Here is a 25,934-nt window from a genome sequence, read left to right on the forward strand (position 1 = left end):
ATCTAGTTTTATAGTTCTGTTTGTTGTATATATACTTTCTGTCTTGTGTGAGTATACCGTATAGCGGAAATTTTCGATAAATGGCTCTAGTAAAGCCTTCAGGAAATGTTCGAGGTTGTGATTATTATTTGCCAAGAAATACACCCATGCACCAACAAGCTTTGCATCCCAGTTTTTAATTTTCACGTTAACTACTCTGCCCTCAAAAAACTCGAAAATGTATAGTCTATACCGCGCGAATTTATGATTGTCTGTTAGCTATATCCAGCTTTCAGACATAGCTATACATACAGAGCTCAGAATCAAACCAGTCCTGCATATCATGTTGTGTGCATGGTGTGATATCGGGACCAATGCTCAGGAGTTCACTGATATATAGCTGAGAACAAAATTTCTTTCTCAACAGTCAAAACATATTCAGCTGATCAGACTATCGAAGTTCTAGCTGGTGACGTGATTGCATGGTGCTTGCATATATATACGACCCTCCTATAATGAGGGAGGGTTGTCCGGTTTCAGAGTGCAGCTGCATGCATGGGCATAGTTGGGTAACAAGCTGGTTCCAATTGATTCCTGATAGCATTAGCTCAAGATGTGGTAATTCAGCTGTTCCTAATTCTGTTTTAGTGGGTCTCAGTAGATTTTAGTGATCCTGCAAATAGAGATTAATTGTTTATACCACAATAAACCGTAATAACAATTCGATCCTTTACTAACTACCACACCAGTCCTCCAGCTGTGACTATATAGACATGCAGTTGTACAATATCGGAAACCTTTACCTCAACAGTTACTATACTCTATATACCCGCTGTTGAAACTTCTTCTGGGATATCAATATTTCTATCCCCAATTAGTTCAGTTGTGATTGCAGCATCGGTGACATCAACTGTTAGTCCAATAACACCAATTGCTATGTCCGCAATGTACACCGTGGCTATAGCAACATCGGAAGTAGTCTCCAGTAGCATCATCCATTGCAAGTGGTTTAAACGTCCTGCATTAATTAGAAACAACAATTATAATTTTGTAATGTCTACGTCCTATAATTGTTAAACACAGCACACAACTGACACACGACATAATTAACGTTATTGTTCTCTGCACATGCAATCAACTTTAATAGTGTAACTAGCCTCGATCCCAGGCCGAGTTTTCGCTTTTATAACGGTTAGGCGAACAGTTGTTCGCCTAACCGTTAATAAAAGCGAAAACTCGGCCTGGGATCGAGGCTATAGTGTAACATGATGTGGGCAGGCGAGAGCTCTGATGTGTGGGTGTTAGACTCTCTTTGGGAGGTGTGGCTGACTGATTCACACTAGTAACCTACTCTATCTAGCTCTATGTCAATTGAACAAGCCATCAAGCTCTAGTTTATAGTTAGTGCTGTGTGTTCATAATGGAGTTGTATGCATTCTGCCTCTGTTTCATCTTGTATGGTAAGCACAGAGAAGAGACATCTGTATATATTTGTAGAAACTTGTATAGAGTCATAAGATTTTTGTACAGGTCTGCCAGTAGTTTTGTGTCAGCTCAACTGTACCGACCAAACCTTTGGTAGTGAAAACGAAACAGAATACACTGAAGCAACAAATATGATGGTGTTTCTCAACTTGAACGATACAGTCGAGTGCTACGGTACTGTCTCCTCGTATCGATACTGTCACTACCCCACTACACAGGGTAATCCAGTTAAACACAATGCTATTTTAGCGGTGTTTCGATTGGAAGGCAATCCTTAATGGGATCAGAAGCAGCTATCGAAGTCACAAGTATCGAACCTTTCAGTTGTAGTACTGATATGCTTGCAGCCAGTGTACAGATTGAACCTGGAGATGTACTTGGAGCATGTGTAGGTCAAAGACGAACAGGTGGTAATAGAGAACAGCTGAATCTTGTTGGGACTGATGCGACCGGATTTTCTGTCAGCGGTGTGTCTGTCAGTGACTGTCCCTCAGCCTATATAAATTCAGTAACAGTTACTGAACTGACGAATTTTTCAGACAGGATTCTTCATCTCTCAGCTGAATTCGGTGAGTTATTAGACAATACTCATGCAGTAGTAATACGAGACGTTTAATTGTTTATATAGCTCCTGCTGAGCCTCCAACTACACTCACACCCACTGATCCCCTAAACACTGATCCCCTGGCCACTAATCCACTGACAAGCTCAGGCTCTCTTGTTCCCACTCCAACAACTAATCCACCAACAGGAGGCAAAAAATCGTCAGCTTTTGTGATTCAATGTTCAAACCGTTTCTATTAGGAGCTGCCACTAACAACACAGCTGGAGTTGCAGAGTTGGTGTTATTGTTGCTCTCCTGTTTGTGGTCATCCTTGTAGCTCTGATAGTAATCATAGTGATCGTCATTAAGAAGCGTGGGAAAACTTCATACGCTCTGAAAGAACACAGAATCCACTCACCTGGTAATTTTAGTGCACAAACATTTCTAAATCTGTTTGAATTTCCGGTTTATCATCAGATAATGAAGTAGAGCTCAGCTCTGAAGTTTCACTTACGAACATACATAGCGAGCATGGACAAACATTCACAGTGAAGTCCAACGATGCTTATGGAACTACCACCATGAACAATAGGTCAGGTACTACAGTCGAGGAACAACTCGGAATGTGTCATAATGAAGCATATGGTACATCTACTGTTGTTATGACAATGAAGATCATGAGTATGATATGTTATAAACAATGTTTCAATAGAATCAAAATTATTTTTTTAGCGTGTCTTTCCACGAATGTCTATTTTATGTTCACTGTGTGTGTGTCTCTGAATGGCATATTTTAGTGTGTGCATTATTGAAACCAGTCAAGCACATCTGTGTGCTGAACTGGTGTTTGATGCGTGGGCAGGCTGGCTGACATCATGATGTGTGGGTGTTTGGTCTTTGGAGGCACTAGACGTGGCTGGCCCTGAATCTTCTTCATTTATAGTTAGAATCTACAGCATTTGTCAGTCTAGCAAGCTAGCAGTCTATAGTCTATAGTCAGTGTATAGTGCTGTTAAGTTGTTATCATAATGGAGGTGTACTCATTCTGCCTCTTTTTCATGTTGTATGGTAAGCATAGAGAATAGAGGCTGACATGCATTTGTAGATCTATTTGTAGAGAAAACTTTTAAAATTATCAACTAGATCTAGATCTAACCACCTTTTTCTGTACAGGTTTGCCAGCAGTTTTGTGCCAGCTTGACTGTACAGACCAAGTTTTTGGGAATGAAAATGAAACAGAATATACACTGAGGCCACAGATACGATGGTGTACCTCAACTTGAACGATTCAGCAAAGTGCTATGGTACCCTCTCCTCGTATAAATTCTGTCACTACCCCATGACGACTGGGACAGATTACAATGCTTTTTTAGCTGTGTTTCGAAGACAAGGCGATACCTACGTACCCGTAATGGAGTCAGGAGCATTTCTCCAAGTCACGGTTGCTCAAGCCTTCAACTGTAGTACTAGTGTGCCTGAGGGGTCAGGCAGTGTACAGATTGAACCTGGAGATGTAATTGGAGTGTGTTTAGGGCCATTACAAGGTCAAAGAGAACAGCTGAATCTTGTTGGAAATGATGCAACTGGGTTTTCTGTCAGTGGTGTGTCTATATCTGGTAACTGCAATTTAAATACAGCAACGGTTACGATTAGTGAACTGATAAATCTTCCAGACAGGATTCTTCATCTCTCAGCTGAATTCTGTGAGTTGATAGTACATATCATCACGAGATGTTCATAATTACTTCATGTTCTTAGCTCCTTCTACCGAGCCCCCAACCCTACCTCCAACCACTGATCCCCTAAACACTGATCCCCCAGCCACTAATCAACCAACAAGCTCAGGCTCTCTTGTTCCCACCCCAACAACTAATCCACCAACAGGAGGTAAAAAATCATCAGATTTTGTAATTCATGTTCAAACCGTTTCTTGTAGGAGCTACCAACACAGCTGGAGTTGCAGTTGGTGTTGTTGTTGCTCTCCTGTTCGTGGTCGTCTTGGTAGCTCTGATAGTAATCATAGTGATCGTCATTAAGAAGCGTGGGAAAACTTCATACGCTGTGAAAGAACACAGAACCCACTCACCTGGTAATTTTAGTGCACAAACATTTCTAAATCTGTTTGAATTTCCGGTTTATCATCAGATAATGAAGTAGAGCTCAGCTCTGACGTTTCCCATACGAACATACATAGCGAGCATGGACAAACATTCACAGTGAAGTCCAACGATGCTTATGGAACTACCACCATGACCAACAGTAGGTCAGGTACTACAGTCGAGGAACAACTCGGAATGTGTCATAATGAAGCATATGGTACATCTACTGTTGTTAATGACAATGAAGATCATGAGTATGATTATGTTATAAACAATGGTCAATAGAATCAAAAATTACCATTTTCATATTTTTCTAGCGTATGCATTTCTATTTTATATGTACTCATTGTGTGTCTTCATCGTAAGTTATGTGTGCATGGTGGAACGGGTGTTGAATTACCTTAACATATTGAATTACATATTGAATTACCTTGACATATTTTTTCGCGGGTATTAATTTCTGTGTACTCGCAGATAATTTGAAAATGCATGAATCTTTTGTAGAAATGCTATGAATTAACACAACCAGAATTGGCACCAGTAAAATATGAAATCGCAGACAGTGAAAATATGCCACCTTAATTAATAAGGTCAAGGAGCATAATTATGAGATGGAGCGGCTCACTATAATATGATCGTCTAACCACATTTTTCCTTGTTTGTAATGTGCTAAGTGCGTTTGATCTATGTATAATGTTAGCAGCATTTATTTTAAGGGGTTTGACATTATCATAATGGCCGGGGCCAACCAAGGTATAATAGTTGATACATATGTGGGCAGGCTGGCTGACATCGATGTGTGGGTGTTTGACACTATAATTATTCGGAGGCGTGGCTGGGTTGAATCTCTAGCAAATCCAAAGAAGTATTGTAGCTAGTGCTGTTGTGATCATAATGGAGGTGTATGCATTCTACCTCTGCTTCATCTTGTATGGTAAGAACAAAGAATATAGAGAATAGAGGCTTAGATCTATGAACTATATAGACCACCTCTTTTTCAGTTGTACAGGTCTGCCAGCAGTTTTGTGTCGACCAAAATTTTGGTAATAAAAACGAAACAGGATACACCGAGGCCACAGATACGATGGTGTACCTCAATTTGAACAATCCAGCAAATTGCTCTGGCACACTCTCCTCGTATCGATACTGTCACTACCCCACAATGGATGCTTCTTTAACATATAATTCTATTTTAGCTGTGTTTCGATTGGTAGGCAGTGACTATTATGTAGCTGTGGATGGGTCAGACATAGTTATTGAAGTCACAACCACTGAAGCCTTCGGTTGTGTCACTCTTCCATTCACTGCTACTGTACAGACTGAACCTGGAGATGTAGTGGGAGCGTGTGTAGGTCCAAGACAAGGTGGTAACAGACGTCAGTTGAATCTTGCTGGGAATAATGCGATCGGATATTCTGTCCGCGGTGCATCAAGATCTGGCTGTCCCACAAATAATTTAAATTCAGTAACAGTTATGAATAGTGAATTGCTGATTTTTCCAGACAGGATTCTTCATCTCTCAGCTGAATTCAGTGAGTTATTAGATAGCTAGTACAATACTTATGCAGTAGTATATAATACGAGTGATTATAATTATATTGTTCATATAGCTCCTACTGAGCCTCCAACTACACCCGCACCCACTGATCCCCCAGCCACTAATCCACTGACAAGCTCAGACTCTCTTGCTACCACCCCAACAACTAATCCACCAACAGGAGGTAAAAAATTGTCAGCTTTTGTGATTCAATGTTCAAACCGTTTCTATTAGGAGCTGCCACTAACAACACAGCTGGAGTTGCAGTTGGTGTTGTTGTTGCTCTCCTGTTCGTGGTCGTCCTTGTAGCTCTGATAGTAATCGTAGTGATCGTCATTAAGAAGCGTGGGAAAACTTCATACGCTGTGAAAGAACACGGAACCCACTCACCTGGTAATTTTAGTGCACAAACATTTCTAAATCTGTTTGAATTTCCGGTTTATCATCAGATAATGAAGTAGAGCTCAGCTCTGAAGTTTCACTTGCGAACATACATAGCGAGCATGGACAAACATTCACAGTGAAGTCCAACGATGCTTATGGAACTACCACCATGAACAATAGGTCAGGTACTACAGTCGAGGAACAACTCGGAATGTGTCATAATGAAGCATATGGCACATCTACTGTTGTTAATAACAATGAAGATCATGAGTATATGATTATGTTATAAACAATATTCAATAGAATCAAAAAAACTACCCTATTCATCTTTCTAGCGTATGGATTTCTATTTTCATTGTGTCTTTATCATAATTTTATTGTGTGCATGATGAAAACTGGTGTTGAATTACCTAATTAAGATGACATATTTTTTCGCGGTTATTAATTTCTGATATTTGAGTAAAGGCGCCCTGGACCACAATCTACTACTGGGCCAATAAACATGTGACACTCATATAGCCATGTAATAACTAATACATAATTTGTAGCTAGCTAGTGTTTGATGCGTGGGCAGGCTGGCTGATATCGATGTGTGGGTGTGTGACACTACTATAATTATTTTGAGGTTAACATCTAGCCTCGATTCCAGGCCGCTGAGGTCGAGGGGCTGGAGTCGAGGCTAGGTTAACACCCAAAGAAACTTCAATCAATCATTAGCTAGCATTGTAGCTACTCTAGTGCTGTTGTGATCATAATGGAGGTGTATGCATTCTACCTCTGCTTCATCTTGTATGGTAAGAACAAAGAATAGAGAATAGAGGCTGACATTTAACTAACTTATAATTATCTATTTACATTGTATCTAGCTAAGTTTGGCTATAATAATTTATGTATACCACCTCTTTTTGTGCAGGTCTGCCAGCAGTTTTGTGTCAGCTCGACTGTACCGACCAAGTTTTTGGTAATAAAAATGAAACAGAATACACCGAGGCCACAGATACGACGGTTTACCTCAACTTGAACGATCCAGCAAATTGCTCTGGCACACTCTCCTCCTACCGATACTGTCACTACCCCACAATGGATGCTTCTTTAACTTATAATTCTATCTTAGCTGTGTTTCGATTGGTAGGCAGTAACTATGTAGCTGTGGATGGATCAAACATAGTTATCGAAGTCACAACCACTGAAGCCTTCAGCTGTGTCACTCTTCCATTCCTTGGTAATGTACAGACTGAACCTGGAGATATAGTGGGAGCGTGTGTAGGTCCAAGACAAGGTGGTAATAGCAGACGTCAGTTGAATCTTGCTGGGAATGATGCGATTGGATTTTCTGTTCGCGTGCATCGAGATCTGGCTGTCCCACAAATGATTTAAATTCAGTAACAGTTATGACTAGTGAATGTATGGTTTTTCCGGACAGGATTCTTCATCTCTCAGCTGAATTCGGTGAGTTATTAGATATTACAATACTCATGCAGTAGTAATACGAGTGATTATATCATGCTCATATAGCTCCTACTGAGCACCCAACCACACCCGCACCCACTGATCCCCCAAACACTGATCCCCTGACCACTGATCCACTGACAAGCTCAGGCTCTCTTGTTCCCACCCCAACAACTAACCCACCAACAGGAGGTAAAAAATCATCAGATTTTGTAATTCATGTTCAAACCGTTTCTTATAGGAGCTGCCGCCGATAACACAGCTGGAGTTGCAGTTGGTGTTGTGTTCGCTCTCTTATTCGTGGCTGTCTTGGTAGCTCTGATAGTGATTGTCGTCATCGTTATTACAAAACGTGGGAAAACTTCATACTCTCTAAGAGCCAATAACAACCACCAAGCTATCGGTGAGTTAAATTAATAATTGTCATCACATTCATGTATTAATGTGCAGGTATTGATAATCAAATCTATGGAACTGGGGAGCTGGAGTCAAGCTTTACTGATGGCAAAGATGTTGAAAATAATTACGAAGTGCCTCATGAAAATGGTGATATCTCTCCATATGAGGTAGTGCCTCCCAAACGGATTGGGACAATGGCAGCTCCAGCATCTCATAAGAACCTGTCTGTTGCATCGCGCTCAGCCACCATGCCGTGGAACATCCAGCCTGCTCCATACGAAGGAATGGTAACTAAATCTATTTATGTCAATCTCTAAATAAGGTTGAGTAAGTCCCTTTTTTGTGTGAACGGTTGTAACAGTGTACGTATTCAGAGACTATTACCATTGTGGGTGTATCAGCATCTGCTTGATATGGGATAGGTTATGAATACTAGGTTTGCTTATAAGGAGATAATTATTATTGGGAATTGACTTATTAGGTGTGTACACACACGCATGCACCACACTATCTCTAACTCATGCATGCATGCAGGCGTTTGGTGGTGATGTGTACTCTTCTCCAATTGATGCAATGAGATACTCGGAACTTATTGAGCAGGTATAAATTATCAGATAATTGTTGACAAATACCTGTGTGTGGGAGCCGTTTAACATAAAATAAGCACTCTATGGTTTCTGGTTACCTTTGCTTGAGGTGAAATATTTACACATTAGCAACACACTGTTTATGCTAGACAGCCGTGTGTGTGTGTGTGTTGTTACAAGAGTATTCATTGAGTGTTGTTTTAAAATATAAAGCCACAAAAGCCCTACAATGTACGTCAATACTAACAAATACGTGAATGGTTATGATGCCAGTGTTGCGGGGAATCTTCTGTAGCACTTTATTGTATTGAGCAGTTAAAATTATATTATACACCTAATTTTCAGAACAAGGAAGAAGACATATACAGTAATGTGGACCCATTCCAAGCACCTGCCGCAGATGAAGATGAGATCTACTCGCAGCTGCATTCCTGGGGCATCCTAAACTTGTCCAGCAGCGATGTTGTGTGAGTTACATGTTGATCTCCCCCATTAATAATTGATTTGCTGTTTACATTGTCCTTCTATATAATGGAAGACTGTATTAAAACCATAATAGGCTTTTAGGCGTCCACAACTGATGCTATCTTTAAATAACATTATCATAATTATACGGTAGTGGTTTTGCGGTCTATAGCTTCACCTTCAATTTCATGCTGGCAGTGGATTATAAGTTGAAGTATCACTATTGATCACAACCACATGTAGGGCTTACATTGTTGAAAATAAATACGCACCCACAACATACAACATAATTATATATACTCACACTGCATGTAGCGTTTCAACTTATTTTGTTATCATAGAATAAAACGTCATCTCGGCTCTGGTCAGTTTGGTAGTGTGGAACTTGGTCAATGGAATAGACATGGAACTAAGCCAGTGGACGTGGCACTCAAGAGTCTCACCAAAACATCAGAGGAGGACAAAGTCAAGTTCCTACAAGAAGCCGCCATCATGGCTCAGTTCAGACACCCTAACGTTATCATGCTTTATGGAGTGATTGCTAAAGAGGAGCCAGTAAGTTATAGTAATATTCACTGTAGGGGCTGGGCTATAGGTTGTCCCTTCTTTGAATGGATTTATTTTTCTTTACTTGAAATACAGTGTCTTATTCGGGGTACATGCATTAATTGTTTCACCCAACAGATGACGTTGGTTGTCGAGTTGGCCCAAAATGGAGATTTGAGAGAATTCCTTCTTTCAATGAGACCTGAGTGAGTTATGCAGTTTTGACTCTACAATAAATTATATTTATTCTCACTAACAGGAGCTTTGGTGAAGAGTTAGACGATCGTGCTCAAGATGATGGTACTATAACAGATGTGACTGAACGGAGGGAGAGGTCTAAGACACTGCCCCCTGAATCCAGCACCATGTTCCTGAAGTTCTCTCAACAAGTTGCTCTTGGGATGCAGTATCTGGCCGGCAAAGGATTTGTGCACAGAGACCTGGCTGCTAGGAACATTCTTGTAATCAAAAATAAAATTTGCAAGGTATAAATGTGATATATGAAGCTGAGTATCATACCTGCTATTGTGTATAGGTGGCTGATTTCGGTATGTCACGTGACTTGGAGAATGAGAGCTACTATGTATCCCACGGAGGAAAAATTCCCGTCAAGTGGACAGCCCCTGAGGCCATTCACTACAAGAAGTACTCGACTGCCAGTGATGTGTGGGCCTACGAGTGTCTGCTCTATGAGATATGGAGCATTGGGCACAAGCCGTTTGAGGGAATTCGAAATGTGGATGTATGTTGCTATTTAGCATATTTTTTTTCACTTTTTGTCATGTTTGTAGGTTATTGAGACTGTGGACTCTGGAAAACGATTGCCTCCACCTCCTGGAATACCAAAAATACTCTATGAGCTGATGATACTATGTTGGTAAGCTAGATCTATATAGCATTGTAGGCGCGTGATTATATTCCCTTATTTCCTTAGGCATCCTGAGACTGAGCTTCGCCCTGCTTTCCGTGATATTGTGTTGACGCTGGTTGGAAATAAAGAGAGAGTTTTGGACATTCCCGAGGAAGACTCCTCCACTAACCCACTGTCTGTCGTATTGGGAGCTCCACTGGAGGCCGGGGAGAACATGTACTCTCAGCTGCAAAGTAGATATATTGATTACGCTGCACGTAAAGAAACTGAAGAAGACTATTTTGAGATTGATTGAACCAGTACTTTTTCTATTGTGTGCTCTCAATTTTTAATGTCATGTTAATTACTATAATTGTGTCATTGGAGGGCATGGGGGTTGAGCCTCAAGTGTGTGGGTGTATATACAATTGAGTTGCTGATAATTATTGATGAACTCAAGAGTATCAGAGAGGCAGCATTGATTATTGCTTTACAGGGCTAGCTCTCCCTTAGCCTCGATTCAAGGCCGATTAAAATCGATTTAATCGGCTTGGAATCGAGGCTAGCTCTCCCTTTAATGGAGCATCATCTGGAACCATGCACCTATATACCACCACAGTATTTTTCCATGTGTGATCACAAGATACATGCAATAATACATGCCTGACATGAATGCCAACCATCTTGATCTTGGTTCAATAGCAGAACAACATGGAGAAGGACATCTACAGCAATGTGGACCAGTTCCAAGCGCCTGCTTCAGATGAAGATGAGATCTACTCGCAGCTGCGTTCCTGGGGCATCCTCAACCTGTCCAGCAACGATGTTGTGCATGTGAGTCACATGTTGATCTCCTTAATCCAATGCATTATTTTTTGTAGGTTTTGGTCTCCTAATAATTTCCGAGTATTAGCTATGATAGAGAAAAATTTGCTACACTGGATGGTGCATGTGTGTATAATGTATTGCTAACATTGTGGTATTTCAGAATTCATGCTGGGAATCTTGATGGTACTGGCCTGGCATGCCATCTTTGGGAATGTTGGAGCCAACAATGCATGGATTTGGGTGATATGCACCGTCTTGTAACGAACAAACATGGTGGAATTACGAAATGAGCGATGATAACTACACGATTTCTCAAGTAACGACTGAAATAATGGCAAACAATATAGGCAAGCGGATAGTTTTCGAAGCCTCTGTGTACAATTAATGTTAAATGGTCATGTGCACCACTTTTGTTTCACTAAAATAGAAGTAACGGAAATTAGGTGAGCATGGTCCAATTTGCTGCATGGTGGGTACCACACAAAAGCATAACTCCTTACCACGAAACAGCTTTCTGTCAGTGTCTGTTTTGCTTTGTCTATGTTCAAACAATAATCTGCAAGGATTTTGTTGTCACTACTTGACTACAGTACTAGTCTCACTAACCATTGCCATGGAAGGCTAGAGTGCATCCAGTATGTCTAAAGAGTAGATTACTGACTAGTTGAATGTACAAATGTATTATCTGGAAGAAATTGTGCTGATATACCATTGTAGTGGTAGGTGAATAAAACTAGGGCATTGTTTGAAAATATTTGGGTAATCCATTTAGGTAAAAATGGGGGTGATCGTAAAAAATGTATTAACATCACAATTATCTGGAACTAAAGTCTTTCTTATCAACAGCTTAGGCCATGCAAAGTCAATTTGTAGTTTCTCAGGCTATTATTAGGCATTTGTTAATGATAATGATATTCATAGAATTTTAATTTAAAACACACCCCTAACTTCCTCAATAAGCAAAAGTGCATAATTTTTACTAAGTCATAATTATAGCGAAGCCTAAAATTTAAGGACAGATTAGAACAAGCTGTCAAGTAGTACTAAGCCTGCATGTGTGTAACAGTCAATAGATCACACAGGAAATGGCTTACACTGTTGAATAAAATAATAATATGGACCACTCTCAGTGAACAAAATACAGTGTTTAAATATTTTGTTCCCTTTGTGCTAAAGCATGCAAAATATAAAATGTGGATGTATACGTCATCAAATCTAGATCGTTCACTCATGTGTGCATGGTTATTGAGACTTGCATGTGGACTCTGGAAAAGTTCCATTTGTGTAAACATGAATATGGTGTTCCCCTCTCCTTACTTAGGCATTTTGAGACCGAGTTTCGTCCTGCTTTTCGTGACATTGTGTTGACGCTGGTTGAAAATAAAGAAATGGTCAGACTGAGCATTCGGAGAACTCCCTCCACTAGTCCACTGGCTGGGGAGTATTGGGAGCTCCACTGGAGGCCAGGGAAAACATATACTCTCAGCTGCAAAAGAGATACATGTATATTGATTACACTGCACGTAAAAAATATTTTGAGCCAAAAAACAGTCCTTTTTGTAGTGTCAAGAGTTCAAAACTCTTGGTAGTGTTAATATTGTGTCCCTGCTTTCATTTTCGGCCTATGGTGGGTGGGACTCAGATGTGTGGGTGTACAATTGAATTTTGGAGGCGTGGCTGCTTTCTTCTATGTATAATAATTTTAATGTTGTGATCTAGGTCAAAAGATCCAAGTTGCTGTAACTAAGCAAATGCAAACTATGAGTGCTCGACTTCTCCAACTAGTATGCTTGCTGTTAGGTGAGTTTAATTAGCTGGCTAGTAAACTAATGGCTGAACTCAGAGAGAGTTAGATCTAGTCAATTAAAGTATAGTCTAAGTGAGGAGATTTGTGCAGCATTAATAATTGACTTCTTTTACAGTGCTAACTCTCCAGCTGGCTGCTGGTCAAGTGGACCCTAACCAGTGCAGTGCTAATCAGCTTGGAACTGACAGGAATCCTACTGGTAGTAGTTCAAATATTGTTCGAGAGGAGTTCCTCTACTTGAACACAAGAGATCCATCAGACTGCTGGGGTACCATCACACAAATTAACTTCTGCTACTACGAGCCTGCTATATCTCTACGTTCAAGCAATTCGATCTACAAAATAAATTTTGGTGTGTACAGACGAAGTTCGGAATCGGATGGTACTATTGTTTACAACCTCGTCTCAGATGTTTTCACTGTTGAGAGGACCCAGTCGCAAATAGACAATGAATTAGACTATGATGATGGTGAATATGACAACAGTGATATATGTAAGAACTTTGATCTTGATCAGCCATTCACTGTGAACCCTGGAGATATTCTGGGTGCTTGTGTGTATGATCCCCCATCGGGCAATCAACATCAACTAGATATGGTTCGTTCAACTACTAGAAATGGATATAATTTACTAAGAGCTGGAACAACAGGGTGCACAAGTACTAGCCTTCCTCAAACTGTGTCAGCACTTACTGAGATCGATGAACTAGCTCTTCACTTGTATGCAGACATCGGTAAGCCATTATTTTGCATGTTCTTATGTATGAAATGCTCCTTATTGTAGAGCCGTTACCTCCTACTGAAGCTCCTACAACGGAGGCTCCCACCACCCAAGCTGCAACTACACCAGCTCCTACAACAGAGGTTCCCACCACCCAAGCTGCAACTACACCAGCTGCTACAACTGAGGCTCCCACCACCCAAGCTGCAACTACCCCAGCTCCTACAACAGAAGTTCCCACCACTCAAGCTGCAACTACACCAGCTCCTACAACAGAGGCTCCCACCACCCAAGCTGCAACTACACCAGCTCCTACAACGGAGGCTCCCACCACCCAAGCTGCAACTACACCAGCTCCTACAACGGAGGCTCCCACCACCCAAGCTGCAACTACACCAGCTCCCACCACACAAGCTGCAACTACATCAGCTCCTGCAACCGAGGCTCCCACCACCCAAACTACGACTGAAGGTCTTACCACAGAAACCTCAACTACACAAGTTACTACCACAGAGGGTTTCACTATCATACCCCCTCCAGTAACGCAAATCCCAATGACAGATGCACCCACTACCACCAATCCACAAACAACTGAAGACGCCACAACTTCCAGTGCAGGGGAGATTGACAATGTGGCTCAGGGTGGCAGCAATAACATTGTTACAATCATCGTGCCTGTTGTAATTGTTCTGCTTTTGGTTGGTGCTGTGTTTGGATTCATGATGTTAATAGTAATGAAGAGATATCGAAAGAAAGGACGTCGGGACTTCAATATTCAAAGCAGCAGGAACCAGAGAGGAATCGGTAAATTTATATATGACATATAATTATATGATTGAAGTATGCTTTATTTTAGATAATGTGCTCTACTCTAAGCATGCAAGATCTGCTGAACAGGACACTGTAGTGTTTAGTCCAATCGCCGATTATGACGAGGTTAAGCAGCGCAGTGATTTTCATACTGACGAGGTTAAGCAGTGCAGTGATCTTCATACTGATGAAGATTATGACTTTATCGATGAAGACAAATACGAATACCCAGAAACAGATATTGAACTAGACTATGGAAATGTCTATGCAGAAGTCGGCCCATACAATGAGGTAAAATTTAATTCCATATTCATTTGTTGACAACTCATAAATTAATTAATATTGGTCATATGCATTACCATAAAAGTAGGTGGTTAACTATAAATACTGATAAAAACAAAATATGGTCTAGTCACATGCATAACAACAGTCACATGCTTGCAAATGAATCATTGCACAATAATATTATGCCTTCCCACAGGACACATCAGGAAATTATGATTCACCTATCGATGCCCAAGGTGGCGTCAGATTTAGTGAGCTCTTGGAAAAGGTAGTTCACTTATCTGAGCCATCAGAATAGATTGCATGTTCTCCTCTTATAAATCGATTATTTAAATGTTACACTTTACAGAACAAAGAGGCAGATCTTTATGATCACATCAGTCCCTACCAAGTCCCCGCTACAAAAGAGAGACAACTTTACGGTCAACTCAAGTCGTGGGGAACAAGAAGCATACCTCTGCATGAAATACAGTGAGTAGATAGTGTATAGCTATCCATGGTTAGCTAAGTTTATACACGTGCACCATGCAGTGTTTCTCGAGATGTTGCTCCGAGTCAGTTCCGCAGCGTAGAGCAGGGGGTGTGGCGGAAGAATGGAAGAAAACCAGTGAATGTTGAATTAAAATGTCTTGTGGAGACATCGGAGGACGACAGGGTCAAATTTCTCCAAGAAGCCGCCATCATGGCTCAGTTCGGACACTCTAATGTCATTCTGCTGCATGGAGTTGTGATTCAAGGAAGCCCTGTACGCCATTAAATTAAAAGCTATATAAACTTCATTCATTGATTATTTAGATGATGATTGTTGCTGAAACTGCTACAAAGGGTAACCTCAGAGACTATCTGAACTCCCTCAGGCCAAAGTAAGAAGAATTATTCAATTTCAAACAATAATGCTTTTCTGCAGGCCTGGTGACCTTGTTTCGAGCAATGTCCCAATGCGTCTGCTTAAGTGTGCTCAACAAGTGGCTCTTGGGATGCAGTACCTCTCAGCTAAAGGATTTGTGCACAGAGATCTGGCTGCTAGGAATGTGCTAATGACTAGCAATAACATCTGTAAAGTGAGCGCAACGTTCATAATTATGTGTTAGTGTAGACCTTATGGTGTCGGATATACTACACAGATCGCAGAGTTTGGCATGTCCCGAAACCTTGCCGATGAAAGCTACTATGTGTCGCAAGGGGGCAGGATCCCCGTTAAGTGGACAGCTCCTGAGACCATTCACTACAAGAAGTACTCGACTGCCAGTGATGTGTGGGCCTACGGGTGTCTGCTCTATGAGATATGGAGTTTGGGACGCAAGCCTTTTGAGGGAATACAGAATATTGATGTAAGACTGACATTATATGACAGCAATCAATCTTTCATCCCAAATTCAGGTAATCCAACTTGTTGACTCTGGCAAACGATTGCCTCCACCGCCTGGCTGTCCAAGGTTGATCTATGAGCTTATGACCATTTGCTGGTGAGTTGCGGTTACAGCATGCTTAGAAACTACTTCTATCACTTGTTTCACTAGGCACCCCCAAACAATGGTGCGTCCTGGTTTCCGTGACATTGTGCTGACGCTAGTTGGCAGCGAGGAGATGGTCTTGAACATTCCCGAGGAGGACTCCTCCACTAAACGACTGGCTGGAGTATTGGGAGCTCCACTGGAGGCCGGAGAGAACATGTACTCTCAGCTGCAGAACAGATACATTGATTATCTCCACAAAGCTGGAATGGAGACTGATACCGACTACTTCGATGTTCTTTAAATGCGTACAAATTATGTTATCTGTGCATAGTTATACTGTTGACAATAAATAATTGAATACTGTGCATTTTGTTTACTATCTGTTTTGTGCACAACTTCCTACTTTTATAATATTCATTGATGGGAAAGGGATGATAAACCAGCCCCACCCCCATGAGCTGGTGTGCTTTATAGTGCTTTAGACATGAGTTTGCTATTGCTAGACTCCTGCTAGTACAATGGATTTTCAAGTCAATCTTTTGCTTCTAGCATTAGGTGAGATTTGCTGACCTCCATGCAGCTGCATTAAAAGGCCTATATTCGCACTGCTTATCGTATGACTGTCTGTTTTTTTGTCTGTATAGTATTCTGTTCTTTGACAAAATGTCAGGCTCAAACCTGTGGTGATATTGGGACCAATGCTCAGGAGTTCACTGAGAGCAGAGAACAGAATTTCTTCCTCAACACTCAAGATCCTGCTCCGTGTGACGGGACAATCGATCAGTTTGAGTACTGCTATTACCTCACTGACCAGGTCTCAGCACGTCATCTGTTTACATTCGCTGTGTATAGGGAAACAAACCCAGGGAGTAACGCATACACTCCAATTTCTGATCCATTCAACACTGGTACAACTTTTTTCAGTCATGGAGGGAACAGTTTTACATGCATAACATATCCAGCTGGCCAGACAATCCAAGTTCAAGCTGGTGACATGATTGGTGCCTGCATATACGACCCTCCAAATGAGGGAGGAATAACCGGTAGTAGAGTGCAACTTGACGTAGTTGGGCAAGAGGCTGGTTCTGATCGATTCCTGATGTCAGCAACTGATAACTCAGGATGTAGTAACTCAGCTGTTCCTGATTCCGTTAGTGGTCTCAGTAGAGCGGACTCGTTTGTTATGCACATCTATGCAAGTATTAGTAAGTCTTGCAAAATGTTTGATTAACTAACACAATATATAATATTCTTTTGCAGTTCCTATACCAACTACCACACCTCCGGCTGTGGCTACTACTACAGTGGTACCAACTCCTATGATATCGGAAATCCTTACCTCAACAGTTGCTACTCTAATTGCTGTTGAAACGTCTTCTGTGGCATCAATAATTATATCCACCAGTTCAGTAGAGATTGCAGCACCTGTATCATCAACTGTTAGTCCAATAACATCATCGTCTATGTTGGGAACATCCACTATTGTCATAGCAACATCGAGTACTGGGACCCCAATCCCAAGTGTTACCCGAGTATCAACTGTGGCTTTAACCTCCGGAAATCTTGCACTACCTACTACTGTTTTATCTTCTCCAATATCAACAATTACTACATTGACAACGTCAGTAACTGATGGATCAACAACATCAACTCCAGATGTGGTAACTTCCTTCACTATTCCGACAACCACTCAAACAAACACACCTACCACAGATTCAATTTCTACATTGGCAGTTACAATGGGCACACCAACATCTACAGGAGTGGCTGTTACCACCCCGACACCTGCCTCAGTCGAAGCTATAATGTCGACAAGCACGTCCACTGCTCAACTACTTGCCTCCTCATTGCAAAAAGCCTCCAGCTCAGTAACAATCCAGAGCAGTATGGTACTGATTGCTACAAGTTCGGTTCAAGCTAATGGTGAATCTCCAGAAAAGACCAGCTCCTTGGAGATCCAAACTACAGCTACTTTTCCACCACCCCAAAGTAAGTCCATACCATTTATTGTCAAAAGTGTAGTAAGTTAGCATGTATATAAATAACTATTTTCTAATGAAAGGTACCGAAGAAAGTACTATGGCTACCACGGCTTCCTCTACCACGGCTTCTAGCGGAGGAATGACTGTGATCATTATTGCCATTGTCGTAGTGATTGTCATAATTGTCGCTGCTGTAGCTATTGTAATATTTTTCGTATGGGTCAGAAAACGAAGGAAACGAAAGCAGATGCTACAGCTAACACCTGGCTTTGGTAAGTACCTACAGTACAATAATTTTGCATTACAGAATAATAAAACCTTCTATGCAGTGAATGTCATGTACACTACTCGGAAATCTACTGCTGGTGCATCCAACGAAGCAGTGGTGATCAACGATATTTATGAGGACACTAACACCACTGATGACAAATTCAAAGAGGATTTGGAGAGCACTTATACGTATGCTAGTGGAACATATGATGTTGCCATGGGAACCTATGACGTCCCTACAGCAGTAACCAGTACCAGTCCGTTGTTTGACAGCTCCGCCTCTTATGCAGAATGTGGTCCCAATGATAAGGTAATTAGATTAGTACAACGCATGCATGCAGGCATGAAATTGTATTCACGGGTCACATGAGCTGTCTTTACTAACACTTGTTGGTGGGGGGTGATATGACAATTCATGAATAATTGCAGATTCGTGCTCAGTCAACGCCTTATGGAGATGCTACTGTCAAATTCTCTGACCTCTTAGGAGAGGTAACTGTAAAATTTATGGATAGGAATTTATGGTATTAATTGATCCATTTTTACAGGATGACCGGAGGGAAATTTACGATCAATTAAGTCCTTACCAAGCTCCGGCTTCAAAAGAGAAGGAGATTTACGGACAGCTGAAGTCATGGGGAACAAGAAGCATCCCTCGGAGTGATATACAGTCAGTTTGTGTTTGAAGTTAAGATAAGATATGCAAGTAGCATGTGTGCAGGATTGTTGGTCATCTGGGATCTGGGCAATATGGAAGTGTGGACCAGGGAATATGGAAGGCTCCAAAAGCTGAACCAGTGGATGTGGCACTCAAGAGTCTCACCAAAGCATGTGAGGAAGACAGAGTTAAGTTCCTCCAAGAAGCCGCCATCATGGCTCAGTTCAGACACCCTAACGTTATTGAACTTTATGGCGTTGTAGTACGAGGAACACCTGTAAGAAATATTTGCATAAATAATTCGGCTGCTATAAATATATCTCCATGCAGACACTGATTGTGGGTGAACTTGCAACCAGAGGTGACCTCAGAACATTCCTTCATAAACTTAGGAAAAAGTACGTTAATCTTCACTATGATAGCCATAATAAATTTCTACAATTCGAATTTTTTTCCACCCTAGTGCTCGTGATCCAAACCTTGCACAGCTGCTTTTGAAGTGCTCGTACCAGGTGGCCCTTGGTATGGAGTATCTATCGGCAAAAGGTTTTGTACACAGAGATCTGGCTGCTAGGAATGTACTAGTCACCGAGGATCACATATGCAAGGTTAGATAAAATATTCTCACTCTTATACAGAATCTATTTTCAATACAGATTGCTGATTTTGGAATGTCCCGAGATCTTGCTGATGAGAACTACTACGTTTCACAAGGAACGGATAAGATTCCTGTCAAGTGGACAGCTCCTGAGGCCCTTCACTACAAGAAGTACTCGACTGCCAGTGATGTGTGGTCCTACGGGTGTCTGCTCTACGAGATATGGAGTATTGGGCACAAGCCGCTTGAGGGAATAACTAACCAAGAGGTATAGGTAGTAAATTAATTATAATGCATCATCTTTATTGTATTCCCATGCGTGCATGTAATTTAGGCTATTCGACTTATTGATTCTGGCAAGCGTCTCTCTCCACCCCCTGGCTGCCCTAAGATGATCTACGAGCTCATGATACTATGCTGGTAAGCACGTCTGTCTTAAAATAATCGCTTGCACGGACCTATGACAATTGAACTGTATGCAGGCACCCACAGACAATGGTACGTCCTACATTTCAGAGAAATGTGCTGACCTTTGTCGGCAATGGAGATACAATCCTTGAAGTTCCCAAGAAAGACTCCTCCACAAACCCACTGGCTGGAGTATTGGGAGCTCCATTGGAGGCCGGGGAGAACATGTACTCTCAGCTGCAGAGGAGGTACAGGAACTACGACCACAGAGCTGTTGTGGAGACTGATGATGACTACTTTAACCCCACTTCTTTTTGAATTTAATATTTAATGCACACATTGTTTGTTTGATTAATAATTTCACCTATACTTTCATCTCAAGCTCTGTTAATTAAGAGATCATTATCCTAGGTATTCATAGAAGCCGTTGATCATGCACTCACGAGCCCCTCCCCCACTTTTGCAGAATCAGCAAACTGGAAGTTAGATCTTGTAACCTTTGTACTAGATCTAGTAAACAAGGTCACTATAATAGCTGGCTAGGAGCACGGCGTTGTCAACACAATAGAGCTGGGATGACTGGAGCAGCTAGATATATCTGGCTTCTGTTTTACGGTAATTTAAAACTCTAATCGTTAAAAAGATAATGAAGACATAAAATTAGCTAAATCTAGTCTGCCGATAGATGATCTAGATATCTATATAGCTTTATAAACTTGAATGATCTGTTGAATGAACTGTTATATAATTATGAATGAACTGTTCCCTCAGGGCTGCTAGTGAGCATTCATTGTGTCAGTGCCCAGTCTACTTGTGGATGGATCGGAACAAATTCTACCACACCTACTACGGCAAGCATCCAGCAGCTGTTTGTGCTTAACATGCTGGAGCCAGCAACCTGCGACGGAACCATCTCAAATTATCAATACTGCTACTATCCGCTGATGAATGAAATCAGTTCAAATAAAGAGATTTCTTTATCGTTTGAATTTGCAGTATATCGAAGTATTAATGATTCCTACAGAAAGATGTCCGACTCTATTTTTGTCGCACAGACTGAGGTGACTGTGAAACAAATTTGTGTGACAGGATATTTCTCAGATCCAATTTCTGTTGATAAAGGTGACGTACTTGGAGCTTGTGTCAATATTAGCGCTGACAATGCTAGTACGCAAGTTAGTCCGATTGGAAACAATTCAAATTCCAATATGTATTTGTTGACAGCTGGCATCGACCTCTGTAGTGGTTCCATTCCACCCTCAATTCCAAGACAAAGTCTCACGGAGACAAGAGGATTAGTTTTACATCTCTCGGCTACCGTATTATCGAGAACTAACTCAGGATTGATAGCCGAAGAAATTGTTGCAATTGTCGTTCCTCTAGCAGCTATAGCAATTATTGCTGTCGTAATTATTGTGATTTACTGGAGTTGCAAACGGAGACATAGCATCAGTCCATTTGCTTCAACTGAACCACTTCTTCCTCAAAACCCTGGATATGGTGAGTATGTAATTAGTTATGTCTACATTCTCGTCGTATTGATTGCTTCAGCTTTCTGAATATTCACTTGCTTCATATACTTTTTCTAGATAATGCTATGTACTATGATGTCAGCATTATGCGCGGTGGGCACCAGTACAAATCAAGAGCGGACTCTGGCACCTACGAAGCAGTGGATTCACCTGAGTCAAGCACACAGTTTCACACTCCCATCCTTTCTGACAACTCCGCTCCTGACGACACAAGAATAGACTCGGGAAGTTATGCCGTGGTCAGACACACCTCGGTTCATAACCGAGCAGCGTTGGTTAGCCCGAGGGAGAACAGGGAAGATATGGAGGCTTCTCAAAGACATGTGTACGAGTTAGAAATCAGTAGCAGAACGCGAGGTTGCTCTTTCGAGTGCTCCTATGAGGATGTCAATCACTACGAACCTATGGTGAGATATACTCAACCACACACCCACATACCTATATATACATTGAGCTGGTGTTTGGCTGACTAAGAATACTTCTATGCTGTTTTTAACACGCCACCTGTTTCGTCACAATATGCTAGTACCCTGGGATGGAGTATCTTGATCCTCTTCAGGCCACTGAGAAGCCTGTAACTATCACACAGTTGTTGGAAATGGTGAGTGTAAACTGGGTCATTGCCCTTATACGTGGGTTTGGGTGTTTAATTTGCTACAACTTCCTCTAAAATAATTGTAACGGCTGTTAGAATATACTACATGCACTAGACTAGGTCCAATAAAATGCATGGAATTTCCTGTTTCAACACTTATTTGTGGAGTTGTATACACATAACCTATATAGTATGTGTTTATATCTGTATTTCCTCTCAGAACAAGGAAGAGGACATATACAGTGAAGTGCGTCCATTCCAGCGGCCTGCCTCAATAGAGGTGGATCTGATGGGTCAGCTAAAATCGTGGGACATACGAACTCTGGCGAGAGACACAATTGAGTAAGTTCAAAACCTGTTGATATAATCTATAGAAGTTGTAAAGCAGTGCTTTCTTATCAAACTAACTCTGTATTTCCAATCATTTATCCTTACAGCGTACAGCTGGATATTGGAACGGGGCAGTTTGGTACCGTAAAAGAGGGAGTGTGGCAGGAGGAGGATGGCAGGTCCACTAAAGTTGCACTCAAGAGCCTCAAACACGATTGTGCTCCAGATGACAAGCTCAAGTTCCTACAAGAAGCCGCCATCATGGCTCAGTTCAGACACCCTAACATCATCATGGTCTTTGGGGTTGTGGTGGAAAGCCAACCGGTGAGTGACTTATAATTACAGAGTTTTGCAGAATCCTTGCACCAGGGCTAGGGATGCGGCGATTATGCGAGCATAATTTTGAGAATAATGGGTAGCTTGGAGCATTAGGAATTATGCGGGAATAAACGGTAGAGTGGGTGGGAATAATTATGCCACGTGGCTAGCATTCTAAATAAAGCACAATTACCATTGTTATTGTACTCTACATGTAGCTCTGATCTGATCTCTGGGCTAGAGACTGCAGCTAGCTAGCTAGCTAGCCTTACCGGTAAAGACAGACCATAGACAGTATAGTAGACTACTAGTACTTTATATGGAATCTGAAGAAAATCAAGAGATTAGATTACTGAACCTACTGAAGCCAATTCCAGTTCCAACAAGTAGAGACATATCGATGTTGGATCAACTCAAGGCACTTCGTTTGGTGATCAGCAAGACAATACTCTTCAGGACTATGTACATTATTATATCATTATGTAGAGACTTCCTTGTGTTGCAATTTATCAAAAGATGATTTTTATTGTGATTTTAATAAAGAATAATGATTTTTTTTGAGAATAATGGGCTAAATCACTGAGAATAATAGGCTATAGCTTGGGAATTGGAGAATAGAATAATGGGTAAAATTTGGAGCATAATAGCCTCAAGCCTAACCAGGGCTAAACAGACACAGCAATGACTTCCATATATGGAAGTCAACTGCTGACTTATAATATTGTGTACATGTATGCAGGGTGTCATACAGGGGACTCTAGGGATATGATTATCCGAGTCCCCTCTGGCTCCAATTCCCCAGGCATTCAGGTACCTCAGTTGTTATGACTGAGTGCTGAGTGTCCATAGCTGTTGACTTTTTTTAATTATTCAAAGTCCCCTCTATAATTTAAAATCCTGTATGACAACCTGGTATGTGTATAATTATTTGAATAGCTTGAATTGAAAGATGTCCTGTGATCCTAAGAGAGCATCAGCTTATAAGGTGGCGGATGGTGCACCAGGTAGAAATGTCGTGAAGTTGGTGTGCTTCAGCTGTGTGCAGAACTGTTGCTCTTTTCAATGATATCAGAACAGTTGATAAACAAAAACACCAGCTGTATTGACTGATATTGATAAGCTTATCATATTAAAACAATTTCAGAGAGGCCAGATATTATTTACTTGCGAGAGGTTCTTTCTAATGAGACTGGTACACATGTTGATGCAGATTTTCAATTGCATTTACTCACTGGCCTCGTATTAACAGCTTCTTAGACAGCTTGCCCCTAAGGTCTTATACTGTAACAAAATCTCCTCAGGCAATTTTTCTGTCAGTTCCCGTCTTGTCAGCAAAAATCAGCATTTTAGGATGACCATCGAAAATCTGCAAGTCTTAATTGAAGGTCACTTCTTTGCTTTGCAAACAAGAACCATCTCTTTTGTCTGGTTATATTTGAAGAATGCAAAAACCTCCAACATAAACTGATAATAATAAGCTTATCAATATATCAGTCAATACAGCTTGTGAATAAGCTGATGCTCTCTTAGACTCACAGAACATCTTTCAATTCAATATACATACCTGTATAATTATGTACACTATAGTAAAGCAGTTAATTTCCATATATGGAAGTCATTGCTGTGTGTTTAGCCTTGTTGCAAGGCTCTGAAAAACCCTGCACAAATTGCAAATTACAAATTACAAATTGTATACTAAAAACAAACAACTTGTTAATTGGTTTTTCAGATGATGATTGTAGTTGAACTTGCTACTAAAGGAGACCTCAGAAACCATCTCATCTCCATAAGACCAGAGTAAGCTGTAATGTGTATTACAGAATTCAGAATGGGTAATGGTATTGTAAGAGTGTATTGCTTTCTATACTTTTGTGGAGTTAGATGCAACATTTTTTTAAGTGTAATTTTGTTTTCAGTTTTAGACAATCGTATAATTTATGCAGTCCTAATGAGAAGCCTCCCGAAGGATTGAGCAAAACATTCTTAGAGTTCTCTCAACAAGTGGCTCTTGGGATGCAGTACCTCTCAGCTAAAGGATTTGTGCACAGAGACCTGGCTGCTAGGAACATACTTCTGTCCAAAAAGAATGTTTGCAAAGTATGAAAATCATTCATTTTCTGATATAATTATTATACTTTTGTTTCAAACACCAGGTTGCTGATTTCGGTATGTCTCGCGATCTTGCTGACGAGAGCTACTATGTATCACACGGTGGTGTAATCCCCGTCAAGTGGACAGCCCCTGAGGCCATTCACTACAAGAAGTACTCGACTGCCAGTGATGTGTGGGCCTACGGGTGTCTGCTCTATGAGATATGGAGTCTGGGACACAAGCCGTTTGAATCGCTAACAAACATCCAGGTACGTTTCAATAAGCAGTGTGTAATCTATTTGTACTTTACGACTGATAATCATTTCTTATATATAGAGTCTAGTGAGCCTTTTAACTCAGTATAACATACTTTTTTCTATTTAGGCTTTAAGAGTACTGGAAGTTGGTACAAGACTCTCTCCACCTCCTGGCTGTCCAAAGATGATTTACGAGCTCATGACCCTCAGCTGGTATATACAATTATAAGCTTAGCTTCATTTCAATTGCATATTTCTACGCACAGGCATTCTGAGAGTTCCCAACGTCCTGGTTTTCGTGACATCGTGTTGATGCTGATTGGCAGTGAGAAGATGGTCCTGAACATTCCCGAGGAGGACTCCTCCACTAACCCACTGGCTGGAGTATTGGGAGCTCCACTGGAGGCCGGGGAGAACATGTACTCTCAGCTGCAGAACAGATACAGTAGAAGTGTATAGAACTAGAATATGTTTTCAGTTATGTTCAGAAAATACATAATAAGTTGCCTGTAGACTTATAGCTCAGACCACCTCTCCTCCCTTTTTATTGTGTGGCAGGAACTGCATGCTGAGAGATTATAGATTCCACAATAAACATTTATCACCATGGAGATGTAGAGCAACACAAGAGAGGAGTAAACCAGGTCTTGCTCAGATCTCAATT

The 25,934-nt window shown here is 41.1% G+C and overlaps 4 protein-coding genes across 8 annotated transcripts; all 4 read left to right on the forward strand.

Annotated features, from left to right (window-relative positions):
* The first annotated feature begins 2,901 nt into the window (after positions 1 to 2,901).
* LOC135335093 (ephrin type-A receptor 5-like) lies at positions 2,902 to 10,700 on the forward strand. 4 transcript variants are annotated; one of them, XM_064530506.1, is made up of 13 exons: positions 2,902 to 3,076; positions 3,182 to 3,711; positions 3,767 to 3,895; positions 7,719 to 7,880; positions 7,928 to 8,163; positions 8,411 to 8,476; positions 8,809 to 8,930; positions 9,270 to 9,483; positions 9,613 to 9,680; positions 9,734 to 9,959; positions 10,010 to 10,216; positions 10,266 to 10,351; positions 10,409 to 10,700. In XM_064530506.1, the coding sequence occupies exons 2-13, from the start codon at positions 3,273 to 3,275 to the stop codon at positions 10,638 to 10,640; spliced, it is 2,187 nt and encodes a 728-aa protein (XP_064386576.1). In that variant the 5' UTR covers positions 2,902 to 3,076; positions 3,182 to 3,272; the 3' UTR covers positions 10,641 to 10,700. The 4 variants fall into 4 exon arrangements, with proteins under 4 accessions (XP_064386576.1, XP_064386577.1, XP_064386580.1 ...); XM_064530507.1 differs by having other exon boundaries at positions 3,830 to 3,895; XM_064530510.1 differs by lacking the exons at positions 2,902 to 3,076; positions 3,182 to 3,711; positions 3,767 to 3,895 and adding exons at positions 4,937 to 5,041; positions 6,942 to 7,477; positions 7,544 to 7,669.
* Positions 10,701 to 12,790: 2,090 nt separating this feature from the next.
* LOC135335078 (uncharacterized) lies at positions 12,791 to 16,642 on the forward strand. 2 transcript variants are annotated; one of them, XM_064530486.1, is made up of 13 exons: positions 12,791 to 12,952; positions 13,075 to 13,692; positions 13,743 to 14,483; positions 14,536 to 14,615; positions 14,649 to 14,780; positions 14,971 to 15,042; positions 15,124 to 15,245; positions 15,306 to 15,519; positions 15,570 to 15,637; positions 15,682 to 15,835; positions 15,899 to 16,105; positions 16,155 to 16,240; positions 16,295 to 16,642. In XM_064530486.1, the coding sequence occupies exons 1-13, from the start codon at positions 12,904 to 12,906 to the stop codon at positions 16,530 to 16,532; spliced, it is 2,781 nt and encodes a 926-aa protein (XP_064386556.1). In that variant the 5' UTR covers positions 12,791 to 12,903; the 3' UTR covers positions 16,533 to 16,642. The 2 variants fall into 2 exon arrangements, with proteins under 2 accessions (XP_064386556.1, XP_064386555.1); XM_064530485.1 differs by having other exon boundaries at positions 14,536 to 14,780.
* Positions 16,643 to 16,662: 20 nt separating this feature from the next.
* Positions 16,663 to 20,516, forward strand: LOC135335077 (uncharacterized). Its single transcript, XM_064530484.1, has 13 exons — positions 16,663 to 16,786; positions 16,876 to 17,436; positions 17,492 to 18,220; positions 18,294 to 18,485; positions 18,543 to 18,793; positions 18,913 to 18,975; positions 19,032 to 19,153; positions 19,205 to 19,418; positions 19,472 to 19,539; positions 19,605 to 19,749; positions 19,798 to 20,007; positions 20,074 to 20,159; positions 20,222 to 20,516. The coding sequence occupies exons 1-13, from the start codon at positions 16,750 to 16,752 to the stop codon at positions 20,463 to 20,465; spliced, it is 2,922 nt and encodes a 973-aa protein (XP_064386554.1). The 5' UTR covers positions 16,663 to 16,749; the 3' UTR covers positions 20,466 to 20,516.
* An 85-nt stretch (positions 20,517 to 20,601) lies between these two features.
* Positions 20,602 to 25,804, forward strand: LOC135335088 (uncharacterized). The gene is made up of 11 exons (XM_064530502.1): positions 20,602 to 20,762; positions 20,919 to 21,647; positions 21,737 to 22,086; positions 22,206 to 22,280; positions 22,495 to 22,616; positions 22,712 to 22,928; positions 24,652 to 24,719; positions 24,866 to 25,019; positions 25,076 to 25,282; positions 25,398 to 25,483; positions 25,537 to 25,804. Exons 1-11 carry the CDS (start codon positions 20,723 to 20,725, stop codon positions 25,727 to 25,729), a joined length of 2,241 nt encoding a protein of 746 aa, XP_064386572.1. The 5' UTR covers positions 20,602 to 20,722; the 3' UTR covers positions 25,730 to 25,804.
* The last annotated feature ends 130 nt before the right edge of the window (positions 25,805 to 25,934 follow it).

This window comes from Halichondria panicea, chromosome 4 (genome assembly GCF_963675165.1).
Source record: "Halichondria panicea chromosome 4, odHalPani1.1, whole genome shotgun sequence".
Taxonomy (NCBI): domain Eukaryota; kingdom Metazoa; phylum Porifera; class Demospongiae; order Suberitida; family Halichondriidae; genus Halichondria; species Halichondria panicea.

Excerpts from the sequence above, each read along its gene's own strand:
- LOC135335088 (XM_064530502.1), top strand. The coding sequence starts at position 20,723 with ATGACTGGAGCAGCTAGATATATCTGGCTTCTGTTTTACG. Across the intron at positions 22,281-22,494 it reads TCACACAGTTGTTGGAAATG|AACAAGGAAGAGGACATATA; the intron begins GTGAGTGTAAAC and ends ATTTCCTCTCAG. Across the intron at positions 22,929-24,651 it reads TTGTGGTGGAAAGCCAACCG|ATGATGATTGTAGTTGAACT; the intron begins GTGAGTGACTTA and ends TTGGTTTTTCAG.
- LOC135335078 (XM_064530485.1), top strand. The coding sequence starts at position 12,904 with ATGCAAACTATGAGTGCTCGACTTCTCCAACTAGTATGCTTGCTGTTA. Across the intron at positions 12,953-13,074 it reads ACTAGTATGCTTGCTGTTAG|TGCTAACTCTCCAGCTGGCT; the intron begins GTGAGTTTAATT and ends CTTCTTTTACAG. Across the intron at positions 15,520-15,569 it reads TTGTGATTCAAGGAAGCCCT|ATGATGATTGTTGCTGAAAC; the intron begins GTACGCCATTAA and ends TTGATTATTTAG.
- LOC135335093 (XM_064530506.1), top strand. The coding sequence starts at position 3,273 with ATGGTGTACCTCAACTTGAACGATTCAGCAAAGTGCTATGGTACCCTC. Across the intron at positions 9,681-9,733 it reads CTTCTTTCAATGAGACCTGA|GAGCTTTGGTGAAGAGTTAG; the intron begins GTGAGTTATGCA and ends TCTCACTAACAG. Across the intron at positions 9,960-10,009 it reads TCAAAAATAAAATTTGCAAG|GTGGCTGATTTCGGTATGTC; the intron begins GTATAAATGTGA and ends TATTGTGTATAG.
- LOC135335077 (XM_064530484.1), top strand. The coding sequence starts at position 16,750 with ATGGATTTTCAAGTCAATCTTTTGCTTCTAGCATTAG. Across the intron at positions 16,787-16,875 it reads TCTTTTGCTTCTAGCATTAG|TATTCTGTTCTTTGACAAAA; the intron begins GTGAGATTTGCT and ends TTGTCTGTATAG. Across the intron at positions 19,419-19,471 it reads TTGTAGTACGAGGAACACCT|ACACTGATTGTGGGTGAACT; the intron begins GTAAGAAATATT and ends ATCTCCATGCAG.